General features: G+C 38.0%; 1 protein-coding gene across 1 annotated transcript in view; it reads left to right on the top strand.

Annotated features, from left to right (window-relative positions):
* Positions 1-13,114, top strand: part of LOC145986522 (aromatic-L-amino-acid decarboxylase-like) — a 67,833-nt gene extending 54,719 nt beyond the window's left edge. The window contains exons 8-11 of the mRNA XM_083120631.1: positions 2,443-2,522; positions 7,595-7,824; positions 11,621-11,701; positions 12,870-13,114. Of these exons, the coding sequence (XP_082976757.1) occupies positions 2,443-2,522; positions 7,595-7,824; positions 11,621-11,701; positions 12,870-13,032 (554 nt within the window). The 3' untranslated portion in view covers positions 13,033-13,114. The remainder of the gene's footprint in view (positions 1-2,442; positions 2,523-7,594; positions 7,825-11,620; positions 11,702-12,869) is intronic.
* Positions 13,115-13,677: the final 563 nt, after the last annotated feature.

Below are 13,677 nucleotides of genomic sequence, written 5' to 3' on the forward strand. Positions count from 1 at the left end.
TCTTTCCAGATTGCAAGTGATACGTGTACCAAGTTTGGTTGAAATTGCTCCAGGCGTTCGAGAGTTATGCCGGAACAAACAAACATACACACACCTACACACATACATCCATTTTTAAGTCTCTTTTTTAGTAGAACATAGTTTTGTCAATTACTGTTGAAATGTTACGAAAAATAACTGTAAAAGTTACTTAATTTGGTTACTTATTACCTGTAAAGTGTAACTGAGTTGCAATTACTTTATAAAAAAGTAACTACAGTTACCCTTAGTTTGAAAAGTAACTACTACTTTCAAATACTGACACACATGCAAACAAAAAGGAAAATAACTTTTACTAAAGGTCGAGGTATTTTCACATGTTTTATACTTTGATTTTCTCATGAACTCATGAAATAATCTGCTAAAGATACTCGGATAATATCGGAGTTGGCTCTTGGTACGGTGACCACGGTCACCTCAATGCACTGTTCTTTTTAAAAGATAATGAAGTTAATACAGTAATGAGAATTTTGAATCTCTTTCTGCTACATTCATCCGACTTGTATTCTGGGAAGAAAAGATTTTGCGATTTCGAACAATTCTTGAACGTGTTTTATTTCTACTGCTTGCAATTTTGTATAATTACAACGTCAAATGTTCGTACGTATTATGAGCTTTTGTCATTGTTAAATTAGTTATAATAGGTTTTAGCGCACACATAATTTGTCTTGCACCCGCCTCTCTATTGTCCCTCTTTCCTGTGTCTGCGTTCTTAAGAGATTACAGTGTTTTGGATGCCAGAGAACAATCTTCTAAAATGTTTTCACGCAACTTCTTCACTGATTATATTTCTGGATAATATCTTCAAGAAAACTCCATTGTGAAAATTCCTGAATTGTTATTCATATATCTTCCTCTATCTTGAAGTCTATCAAGAAGCCAAAGCTAATCTAGATTCTAGAACATTGCACGACGAACAGATAAAATATACATGATAAGAAGTAATGTGAATAATATTTTCCTACGATTAAGATGTAAGATTGTTCAGTCTTACATAAAGGGTTGGACCAAGGAGCTGTAAGGAGTAAGGATCTAAGAATAATTATTGATTCAGCACTATTATTTGATAAACACATAAAATAAACTTGTAAAAAGCTACTAGCTTTTATACTTTTAAATTGGATTCCATTTAACAGATTTGGGGGGAATCAGTTTTTTATATGTCACAATTGTACCTCCAATACTAGAATATGAAAGTGAATTGTGAAGCTTAGCAAGTCCATGAGGAAAAAATAGAATTCAGAAATTATTTATTAGATTACTGTGTATGAAAACTCAAAAATTGTTATGTAACATTTAAATATGAGGAGTAGTTGGAATCTCCTAATTTACGAACACTGAATTTAAGAAGGAGTAACAAAATAATTGTATTTGTACTGACCCTAATCAAAGATTGATAGTGACTATGTCATGAGAGCTCATGCTTACAATGTTCCTAAATATAGAACTAGACACAATTCCCTTATTTCAGGAAATAGTAACAATGATGGAGGACTGATAAAAAAAACTCTTACAGGTAATTTAAACGATAATGCGTTCAGAACTAGTTGTAGAAATATCTGGCCATTGCTGTATTCAACATTAAGTAAAAATAAACAATTATTATAATTATTGTTGTAATAAATTGTATTGTATGATAGCAAGGGTTAATGAGTTAATTCCAGGGTGTCCGCAACAACAAAATAAAATGTTCAGAACCGCTGATCTGCAGAAATTCTAATAAGCGTATAAAACCCCTACGGGTTTTTGGAATCAAACTTAGACTATGCCAGCCTAAAGCTACTCGCTTATGTGAGAGGTATGTTCATAGCTTGAGGTAACACCCCTGAGAAATGAAGGTAACACGTACGTACAACATTTACGTTTTAAAACACTTCTTTCGACTGGTATTGCAGGTTCAAGATGTAATAGAAAAGGATGTTCGTTTACCTGTAGATCTAGATGTGAAGATCGTCTCCGATTTAGATAATAAGGCACGGTCCCTGAAATGAAACTTTTATAGCGCACCACTCCTCGTTGTAACTCCTTACGTATCAATCGACAATAATCAGACTATAAATTGGAGGCAACAACTGTTCACTCGACAACTTTCTGATTACAACTTGACCCTGCCAGACCAGTCAAAAAGTGTTTTGAAGCGTAAATGTTGTACGTGTTACCTTTATTTCTGAGGGGTGTTACCCCAAGCTATAAACGTACCTCTCAACTAAGCGAGTAGCTTTAGGCTGGCATAGCCTATGTTCGATCCTAAAAACCCGTAGGGGTTTTTATACGTAAGATAGTTATTCGGATTTAAAATGAAGGCTTATCTTTGCAAATTGTAAGGGCAGGTCCAAGAATGTCCAGCAAGTTTACCTTGAAAATTCTAAGAACTGACGCACCTTTCTTGATCTTCCTTCACAGAGCATGCCTGGGAAGTGATTACGGACTTCGCCGGCGAGTTGCTGGAATCCTACAAGAACGAAATCAACATGAAAGACGAGGTAAGCCCTGATAAATGTTTCAATATAAGTTAACAAGAAGTACCATACGCGGAATACTTGTTTCCCTGGTAATACGAGTTGATGCCTTCCGTTCTGAGAATTAGTGTCACTTTTGTTTCCACTGGTAATTGCAAACAATAGGAATCCCTTTCTTTAGTCGAAGATCAACAATGTCGTCGAGCCTAAATTAAACTGTTGTTGAACCAGTAACAATTACTTTTTCTAAATTCTTGTTTATCATTGGAACTTATCATGTACTTTCCAATAGGAGAGAACTCGACTGTTTTGGAGGTTATAGGAACAATAGCAACATGACTTTGACCCTCAGTCACAACTTACTTGAACAATTGTCCGTAACTTGAAAACCCAGATCTTCTAACCATAGGCGTCCTTGCCTTAAGGTAAGATTCAGTAAAGAGTGTTCGGTGCATCCTGGTGTACTGTCGGTCCTGTCCAAGCTAGGGGTGAATGTTAAGTCATGTGAAGCTTAAATTTCACAGATGAAGCAAGTCGTATAAAATATACATCACTTAATTTTAAAACAGCCCGTAAATTCACAAGAATTAATTGCTTTCGACAAGATAACCTGGTAATTTTAGAAACAGATCTATTCGTTGCAATTATCAGTTATTTGATAGGACATAATTGTCTGGAGTAAAGGGATACAACATTACGTATTCGTACTGAGTTAATCTTGGCTGCACAGTCATATTTTACGAAAGAAATCCTTAGTTGCACAGTGATATTTTACAAAAGACATATTTTACGAAGGAAAAATTTGGGTGATCATATTTTACAAAAGGTAACAAAAGAAAATTTTGAATGAACAGTCATGTTTTACAAAAGTTTACCAAAAGAAAATTCAGTCACATTTAGCAATAGAAAATATTGGCTGCACAGTCATATTTTTAATGGGAACTCATGGCTTTACCAGACTCATTACATTATCGAGATTCTCACTGGACAGTAAATTTCGGTGACGTACTTCTTACTGCAGTGTCATTTTTGCTGGAAAATTTCGACTGTGCAGTCACATTTTCTTAAGAAATTCTAACGCGTACTTAGTTACTTTCCCTACGGCTGAGTTTTTAACATCAGGATTATCGTAATATTCTTATGTCTAGGAGTTAAAGTAGGACATTCTGATCAACAGCTGACGTAAGAGATTCCTCTTCCATCCAGTTTACGTATGGACTTTAGGATGTTTTTTCGTCTGATTTACATTATCTACTCGTTTCCATCGTTACTGTTAGCTTAGTGGGTTGAAATACGCGAATGCAGGTAAGAAGATATGAGTGGACACTTCCGCTTCCGAATTCAAAGTATAACTTCCTACGTAAAGACCAGTTCTAGGGTGGCTAACCGCACAGACGCAAACCGGAAACTGTCGGTTACGTAACGCGTCATCTACTTCCGGTGCGTTGCAGGTTGTTGTTCTTCAAGTGTCGACGACTCTTTATCTTTAGGTAAGTAGGTTAATGCCAAGGGTTTCGTCATTAATATCCAAGAAAAAGAAGAAAAATAATATGTGGAAAATGAATACAATGAACAGCGGCATATAAGTCAACCTCATTCCTAGTCAAATGGTAGGTAAAAATCAAATTCAAACGGTGATTGAAGGATTGTGAACCGCTTGTAAATAAATTAATGGTTTCATTATATATAAAATTGCAAATACAGTTCATTTTTAGCCTATCAATTGACAATACGTGGACGTGTTTGGTTGAACACACACACACACACACACAGATAGAGAGAGAGAGAGAGAAAGAGAGAGAGAGAAAGAGAGAGAGAGAAAGAGAGAGAGAGAGAGACGTAATGACGTATTTACGATTTCAAGGTTCAAGATTTAAATTCTTCTTTGTAAATAATCCTCCAAGACATTACCATTCATTTTGTCTGCTTTCTCCACACACATACTTTTGACCAAATGGCTATAATACACCATCATTAAGTCGAAGACAGAACTAAACGCAAGGCCATTAGAATAGGCGGCTGGGCAGAATTGCGCTGGTGCCACGTATGGGAAAAGCAAAGCGAGAACGGAACGAAAGTCGCTGGTTCCCGCGCACTGTTTGGTAACGTCAACCGGGCTGCGTTGCCTAGTTCGAGAGTCAGAACGACCTCTCTCCGGGGCACTTTTGTGTCATCCCTGACCTTTGAGCAAATACTGTCAGCTTGTATTACAAAGACCAACTCTACAACGATATTTTTCATTCTCTTAAACCTCCGAACACACGGGGTTGTGCTCCGAAGTGGCAACAGCGCGAACTTCTGCCACCCGCCTAATTTCATGGCCGTGCGTTTAGTCTTAAATACAGGGGTTGAAAGTCCAAACAATTCATCTTGACATTTTAATTAGTGTAGAGTATTCATGTTCATGTACGTAACATCACCCAAATTTTGCTGAAAGAAAGAGATACGGTTGGAGGCTTTATAAAAAAACAAGAGTCCCTCTTACTCTCTTGTCTTTAATTTACAAACTGAAGTGATGACTAGAGAACGCCAAAGCACAAGACGAAAAGCATGAAATTCAATAGATGCTGCAGTGGTTTTATAATGTTAGCATAAAGTGCATGCATTGAGTGTTAGAATGATAGTAGTGTGAAAAGCCTTCACAATGATATTGGTGTGAATTTATTTCACAAAGTAAAATAGAGTGAGGTATAGTATATGACAGAAAGTACACTCAATAATTTCCAGTTGTTACCAATCCTGCAAAGTGTAGTGGTTGCAGTAACGATATCGGGATTTTTTATGCATACGCATCGCAGTAAATTTACATTTTATGTAAATAAGGAACTTAGAACAACAATACATTAATTTTCCACTTGATGAAGTTTTTACATATGTTTTATTAAGTTCTACTTGAAATGAAGTGGCCGGCTCCGGTCTCGAAATGCAAGAAACAGCGACGATGGGACTCGATGCGCTGACCACTCGTCGCTAATGAAAAATCTGCTTGGGAAGTCTGTTGCGCTATGGAGTATAGTTTTTTTTAAGTCTTAATTTTATCGCGGGATGCTGATCGAGACAGCAAAAGTAAATTCAACTCTTATTTCCAAATGTAGTATTTCTATATGTACATTTCAAAAAATTCTCTCAATATAATGAAACGGTGCCCAATAACTTTAAAAGTAATTAGATTTTTAGCCTGGATCATATTACCAACAAATAGCTATTGACTAGTGATTACTATATTAAGAACTTCAAAAAAAGTTTGCGACGAGAATCAATTCTTATATTCTTTAAAATTTATGAAAAAATTTAAAGAGTTTTTGGAAATGTATGTCCAATTAACATAATCTTTGTGATAGCCCTTGGTGCAAATTCCCTTGTATCTTCCATTCACGATCCTCCTGCCGCTTGTGGCTTTGCTAAAATTAGGAACCATTAAAATGTGTGCTTTTACCCTATCCTTCACCACGGAATTTTTCACGGATCAGCATCCTTGTGAAGTCTATACAACACACGACGCACCTAAGGTTTACTAGCTTGCTTGGTTTATCCTCGTAACTTCTCTGCGATCTTGTAGTCGAGCTATTCCATACAATATCAACAGCCCACAACCTAACAATTAGCTATTCAAAACGTGTTTTAGTTCTGTCCCTATTTGGCCTAGAAACCTGAACTAACGTTTATTGCACAGAGAACTGCACAAGCTTTCGAACGATATGTAACAAGCCTATCTTTGGATAAAAATAAAATTTTTCACATGACCTTGACTTTTCACTTTGCAAATTTCAAAACGTGTCATCGCAAAAAGTTATGCAGATTTTTTTTTCGTACAGCCTGCACTGCCGTGTCCAGGATGGGGGTGGCTATGTATACTTTTGTTAGAGCCTTCATTTTGCGATCTTCCTTCCTTTGGCGTTCTTCTTTTTAAGAATACTGGGCCAAAGGGAAGCGTTATGAGCCCCTCTTTTGTATTACGTTTCCGATACCTGTCAAAATACATTAAAAATTTAAAGATCTCATGTCGCATCGTATACTCTGTCTCAGTAATCTCTGGAAAGAAAACAAGTCTCTGCGCAAGTAGTGACTCGAGACTCCTCTACCAACGTACGTACATGTGAGAGGGAACGGGATTGCACGGAAGGAGCAAAGAGATTGCAGCAACCAGCCGTTTCCAGCGAAGTGTATTGTTTCACTCATCTCATTTGTCTGTTTCCCTTCTCTGCCGTTATGCGCGACCTTGCTCCAGAGATTCCCGGGATAGAGTATAGTGGTTGCTTGCATGATTGAAGATCGTTTCTCGAAGCCTCGTATCCAGTGGCGGCCGATGAAGGGAGGCTGCAGGACTGCAGCCCCCCCCAAACAAATTATATTTTGTTGCCACTAGTGCAAAAATTAAATATTTATACTTCCGCTATCTTACTGCGTCCCATTGCGCTGTGTGAAGCTTTCAAATTCACTTGGCACGCGACAAAAGCGGCAAACTGGCATATGAAGCCGCTTCCCTCTCGGGGACTGCCAGTACATCTCCATGTTAACTCTAACGTAAGCACTGCTTCCACTTCCCTCCCTGCTAGGCCCTTGTCAATGCTACAAAGCGGGCTGCATTTAACGCAGCCCAATGTACGGTGCTGCTGCCAAGTGGTAGAAATCGAAAGCTCTCACACTATGACGGCGGACACCGGGCATAAACAAGCGATTACCGAGAGATACAGTGGCCTGCCATGCAACGCGTCCGTTTCGCTTGTCAGTAAGTGCGTGGTAGTTTAAGTTTTCGAATCGATTCAAAGAGTTATTTGTTTTCTGGTAGTAAGTTATATAATCTGGTATTCTGAATGGTAAATCGTATAAGTAAAAATGAATAATTGAATGAAAGACCGCCGCATGGAGTTCATCTTCAAATAGTTAAGGTAAGGTATTTTTTTTTTTTATGAATGCAGCCCTCCTTACAATAAGTAGCATGAGCCGCCACTGCTCGTATCCTCCCAGATGATAGATTTTGAAGAGGGGTCGCGAATTCACTGCGATGTCATAGACTCGTGCTGGGCCTCTGGTACTCCATTAGTCGATTCAGTCAGATTTGAACCGATTTACACGTTGACGTTTTTCTGTTCCAGGTTGAACCGAAGAAGGCTGTGGAGGAGGAGGAGACCGAGGAAGTGTACGAGATGATGGAGAGGAAGAAGAAGGAGAATCTGGCGTACAAACGCTCTTTCTTCGTCAGGATGGTGAGCGACCCCAAAATCTACAACCCGAAGATCGCAAAGTCGCTCCCGCACGTCAGCGTCGGAACTCGTCGCCATGTCAGCGAGGATTCTCCCCCCGAGGAGACCATCCAGTCGCCCACGTAAGTGGCCTTTCTCCTGTTGAGACCACCTTCTCTGACATTTGAGCATTGAAGGTTCAGTTGATACTGAGAGCTTAAATGCTGCATAATATATGGAGTATGTTCCAAATGTAGCAGCAAGAGCAAGAAATCAAGCTATTTCTATCACACTTTGCACTCTGTCCAGGGAAACTAAGGAGCAGGCGAACGAAAACAAGCAGGACTCGAGAGTGATCGACCAATGAACGCGTGAGAGGAGAAGTGAGTTCGTGGAGAATCAGAAACGCGGCTGCAGCTACCAGCCCTTCGCAGCGGCGTTCACTGCTTCTATCCATCTACTCGTTTTCTCCCCTTCTCTTCAGTTATGCGCGGCCTTGCTCCACAGATTCCCGGAATAGAGTGTAGGAAAGTAAGACCTCGTTCCAAGATTTTCGAATGACATGCATATATTCTGGTTCCAAACAGTTCAACATAAAATAATAATAAACATGGCAAACAGTAAAGTATAGCACTGACACGCTTTGTAAGACAGCCATAACGGATAACTGATTATTAAGACAGAAAAGCAAGAAACAAACAATGACAAAAACCTTGATTGTACATACGTATTTCAGGCGTGGCGTGCAATGTTACCCAATATACGACAATTTTATTCATATGAAGGAAAATTATAAATTCCCTGCAAAGATGAGAACGCTATTGTTGGAATATAATTTATGATTGATTACATTAGCGATTACTTTCTCTATTACAACATAAGAACATATCATTACTCAAACTGTGAGCAACGTTATATAGTTAGGAATGTTTCCTTGTAATATTCCATGAAATAAATAGAAAAGTTTCAAGATTTCATTATTGAAAGAATTTTGAAAACTATATCAAACTTTTACTTTATGATGAAATTTATTAATTGGAGGAAAATATGTAAATTATATATAATAATAGTATTACAATGAAAATAATTCAATTCTCACGAAATACATTTATAAATATTGCCCTTAAATTTCACATTTTTTTTCTCAATCGATGAAATTGTGTAATTGTTATTATATGAGGCGAATTTTTCCATTGTGATCTTTAAACCTTATCACTAAGAGGCCGGCTCCCGTGGCGGAGTGGTTAGCACATCACGCTACGACGTCAGGGGACCCGGGTTCGAATCCTGGCCTGGGCATGGATGTTTGTGAGTGTCCATTCATCAATTTCATCATATCATCACCCATCCCCATCTTCGCAAATTAACCAAAAGTGGCACAAAAGGCGAAGTAAAATAAATCAAAACCATAGAACAAAATTTAAGGGGGCATTCGGAACAATTTGTCTTCGTTCCTTCTCCGTCTTCTAGAAGCTTGTGTATAATTGAAGGTCGGGCGTTTGTGGATCGCGAGACGAACAGCTGAGTCACCTCTCAGCGTCCTCCCACGGGAAGGGTGACAAAATTCCTCTTCGAATCGTCTGTGGCCAAAGAATTGCATGCGTGATTGTGTGGCGTCACTGGCGTAGGCAGAACTTTGTTTTCGGGAGTGACTGCAATTGTAAATGTGGATAGTACATAGCTGGTTTCTAGGGCGCGGTATACACAAGAAGGTTTCATATATTTAGAACATTCCATTCTCAGAAATGTTAATCAGAATCCATGGATTACATTTACCACTATGTTTTTTCTTCCCAGAGTTCTTCACTGCATTCATTTTGAAATGTTAATTTTCTCAAAATTTCGGAGGGGGCTGTAGTACCAGTGTGTGTTGTCTTAGATATTTGAGCATCACCGGGACTCAAAAGCCGATAAGTCGTCTTTTTTATCGATAAAATAAACATAATACGCAATTAGAACAATAAAATATTGTTTCTATTTTGCATTTGTTGATCACCATTCGCTGATCGCTTCAGTGACAAAATTTTCACTTGGTGACTTATGCATTTTTCTACTTTTGGCGGAGCAGGAAGGTTTAAGCCAAGATGGGGGGTGAGTGATGATGTGATGAAATTGGATGGGCACTCACGAACCCTGGACCCCTGGCGTCGTAGCACGATGTGATAACCACTCCGCCACGGGGCCGGCATTATTTACTGAAATTGGTCAGCATATGTACTGTTTTTTTTTTTCAACGTAAGCTGTTTAACAGTGGTAACCGTCAACGGTTAAACAACCCATTTTTCTCTAGTTCGAAACTGGATTAATTAATGTCGTTAAAAGCATTGAGTGAAGCCATCAACACAAAGCAAGCCCATACAACTACCGACCCGTTGGGTGAGAATGGGGCAAGGGGGTTTGCTTAAACCAAGGGAGATTGATTTCTAATCGCGATTTAAATCACGTGATTTTATATAAATCACTGATTTAAATCACTTTAAATAAATAATTTATAGAATAATGTACAGCCACCGACAAAAAAAATGAGACACCTAGATCCTGAAATGCTCGCTAGCCCGCATGGCGTTGTGTGTGTTGCCTAACTCTACAGCGGTGTGAGAAGGTGATTCCAAAGCGTTCTTTTTACAGTCAAGTAAGAAACCTAATTTGCAGTGTTTCAAACGTCACGCAAATGTAACATATACTTGCACCTGGATTTTTACGTTTCTACGTACTTGTAATACCTTTATTTTCTTTGCAGGTGGCTGTACATTAGGATGTTGTAGATATCAGAATCACTTTTTGTGAAAGTACATTAATCTTGTAATCACTTAATGGTGTTTATTAGGCTCTAGGAAAGGAGAAGAAAGGAAACAAAATATATGTACTTGTGGGATGAAGCTCATACGAAAGGAAATGTAATATATACACTACACTTTAATTTCTCTTGATTTCAAATTCAATAATTTTTATACGCAAAAATAGCAAACATTTTGTGAAGAATAACACACACAATACTAAAAATATTAAACCATAAAGAGTGTCATTATCATTAACCTGTAAATAAACATGGCAACCGATAATTTACAAACTAACATAAAAAAATCATCTAAATTCGGCTACAAGGACTATAAAAAATAGTTTAAGTTACAATTGTATAGTACATCCAGAATGTCTTATTTTCACTGGAAGAAATTTTACCGATATTATTATTATTATTATTATAGTTTTATTAACCCACTCAACAAACATATTCATAGTAGTTCCACAGTATGAGAAACAGATAGATGTACACGTAATTTATTATTTGCTTTAATCAAACTGTTCAAATTTTTACAGGGCCGTTTACTAGAAAAAGCCTTTCTACAAAAAAAAAAAAAAAAAATCTATATGTATTGTGCCAAAAACCATACATTCAATTTTCAGCGTGTTTTTTAAACAAATCATCAAAATGATTTTTTAAATAAAAATCATGATTTGTATCCAACCTTGCAAATTAGCCAAAAGTGACACAAAAGCGAAGTGAAATAAAGCAAATCAATCAGTCAAATTCAGTAAATAAACAAAACACTTAACAACGTGACGTTTCAACCTCTATCAAAATCTTTTTTACTTTGGTTTCAAGTCTAAGGAAAACATTGATAGAGGGTTGAAACTTCACGTTAAGTGTTTTTTTTTACTGAAATATAGACTGCATTGGTCAGCATATGTAGTGTTTTTTCTGTCATGAAAACAAGGCTTAATCGTGTTAGCTTATGGTGCTGCACGAAAGACAATATTGTTCGTACTTTTGTTCACTATTCCAGTGACAAAAGAGCAAGCAGCCAGTGTATATATATATTAGGAACAGCAACACTGAATATGTTACAATGTGCTTCTCTGTTCGAGTTAAACAAAGAAACTGTGCAAAGTCCAACATTATTTCGTTTCAGTAATTTCGTATATTGTTCTTTCTTCCAGTGCTTCCTGGATCAGTTGGCCATTAGCTTTCCTCTTCCAAGGTGTTTTCGACGACAAAGCTTCCAGCGAACTTCCTGTGAGGTAAGGAAAATATTCTTGTAAAACTTCCATCACGTAAATTAACTTATATTTACTTTGCCTGGCGTCAACCTTAAAAAAATGTAACGTAAGTGCATAAAACTTGAACATAAAAGGAATACTCTTTTGTTATTCTGCTTCTAGAAAACGTTTCAACGTTTGGAGTGTTTGTCTTTTATTAATTCCCTCTACATTTGTTTTTAAAGTAAGTTTTGTGCACAAATGGTCAGCGGGACATCTTTGTAGTTTAATAATGGATATAAAGCGTAAGTCTTCTTTCATGATCGCTGATATGTCTGTTCCCCAATAGGGGTATAAGAGATGGATGATCATTTCAGAAGGCATCCAAATGTCAACTTCTTTTCTACGTAATACACCCTGGACTGGGTTTTACATGCTGATGAGGCTCTGGCGTCTGGACTCACATCCAACATAACCGTTGGACTTGTGTTGTTGTACCTTGTCCATTTGTGTTTGCGATTTTCCTTCCATAAGTTACATCTTAAACAACCATTCTGATCTTCGCGATTAGACAAAATTGGTGAAGAAGCTAAGTAAAATAAAGCAAATCTACTAATCATATTCGCCAATAGTTCTACAAATTTTAAATTTTTTATCAATATTATACAAGGTGACCCCAAAGAGATATGAAAATATCATGTAGTCACTGTACAGGTTACTTTTTTGGGTACCAGCCTATAATGAGTAAAGAGTAACTTAAAATCCATAAATGGATATTTTCGTTGATATCACTACTGAAATGCTTTGTCACATCTACTTCAACATCAAGTACCTAATCTATGAAAATCTCTCTTCGAAAAATTAAATATTATATATATATATCCAAAAAAGTTTACCCCCTCCCTTAAATTAAAAAAATACAAAGACATCCATTGCAAACTACTTATTCTCATTGTAATGAAGGGGTCCCGGGTTCGATTCCCGGTGTGGGCACATACCTTTAAACTGTAGGTCCAGTCCCGATTAGCCTTACTGTGTATAAAGTGGACTTAGAACACCAACTCAATCAATCTCATTGTAACCTTACCATAGACTCCTTGCTGATTTTCCGGAGTTTATATGTCTACAAGTAGTGTGCGTAATATCACAGTTAACTTGTATGTTGCTAGTGGTACTTACGGCTTTTATCCCTACATTTCGCCCCCTGCAGGTTTCGCCACCTGGACACAATGGTGACCCTGAAGCCACCCGGCCACTCGCCCAAGAAGGAAGGGTCATCGCCGGAGGACGACGACGCCTCCAAGACTCAAAAGTCTCCCAGGAGGTCGCCAATCTTCAGCAGGAAGAGAGCCACGTCCCCATCCAAACGTTAGGCGGAACCAGCACCACAATACTGTTCTTTCTGTTGACAAATGAAGCAAAGTCAACCAATGAAATAAATCGTCGTTACCCGATTACCAGTCTATTTCTTCAAGATTAATTTTCCATTTCGTATGTCATATGTGTGTGTTTCACCTACGTCATTAACTGTTGTATTGTGGCTTCGAGCAGCCATGATTGAGGCCACTTCTTGTAAGCATACAGAAATCAAGAAGGCAGGCAGGAGATACTAACACAGATATTCGTGATTTAAAACAAACTTGCAGTTGGTGCAGATGTAACGAATGCTATGTGGTGGATATTTTCTTGCAAATGACAAATAAAATTGGCCTCAAACATGGCGGTGTGCGCATCTTGACGTCACATGAAACCCATCTATAGAGATTGCACAATGGCCCCGTCTATTTCGCTCCACTTTTTTGACACTTTGTGTAGTTCAGGTGTATCAGCTGTAACAAAATTGTGCTCAAACATCTGGACGCCGTACGCAAAGACAACGGTGTTCAAGTTCAGAAGATTCAACAAATGCCTGTCTGCCGCTTTAAACGTTTATTTGATTGGTTACTACGCACCACGACACCGTACACCACACTGTACAGCGCTCCAGAACGTAGTGGAAGCGGTGCAGACACCAAGTA

This window comes from Lepisma saccharinum, chromosome 4 (genome assembly GCF_977018435.1).
Source record: "Lepisma saccharinum chromosome 4, izLepSacc3.1, whole genome shotgun sequence".
Lineage (NCBI taxonomy): Eukaryota > Metazoa > Arthropoda > Insecta > Zygentoma > Lepismatidae > Lepisma > Lepisma saccharinum.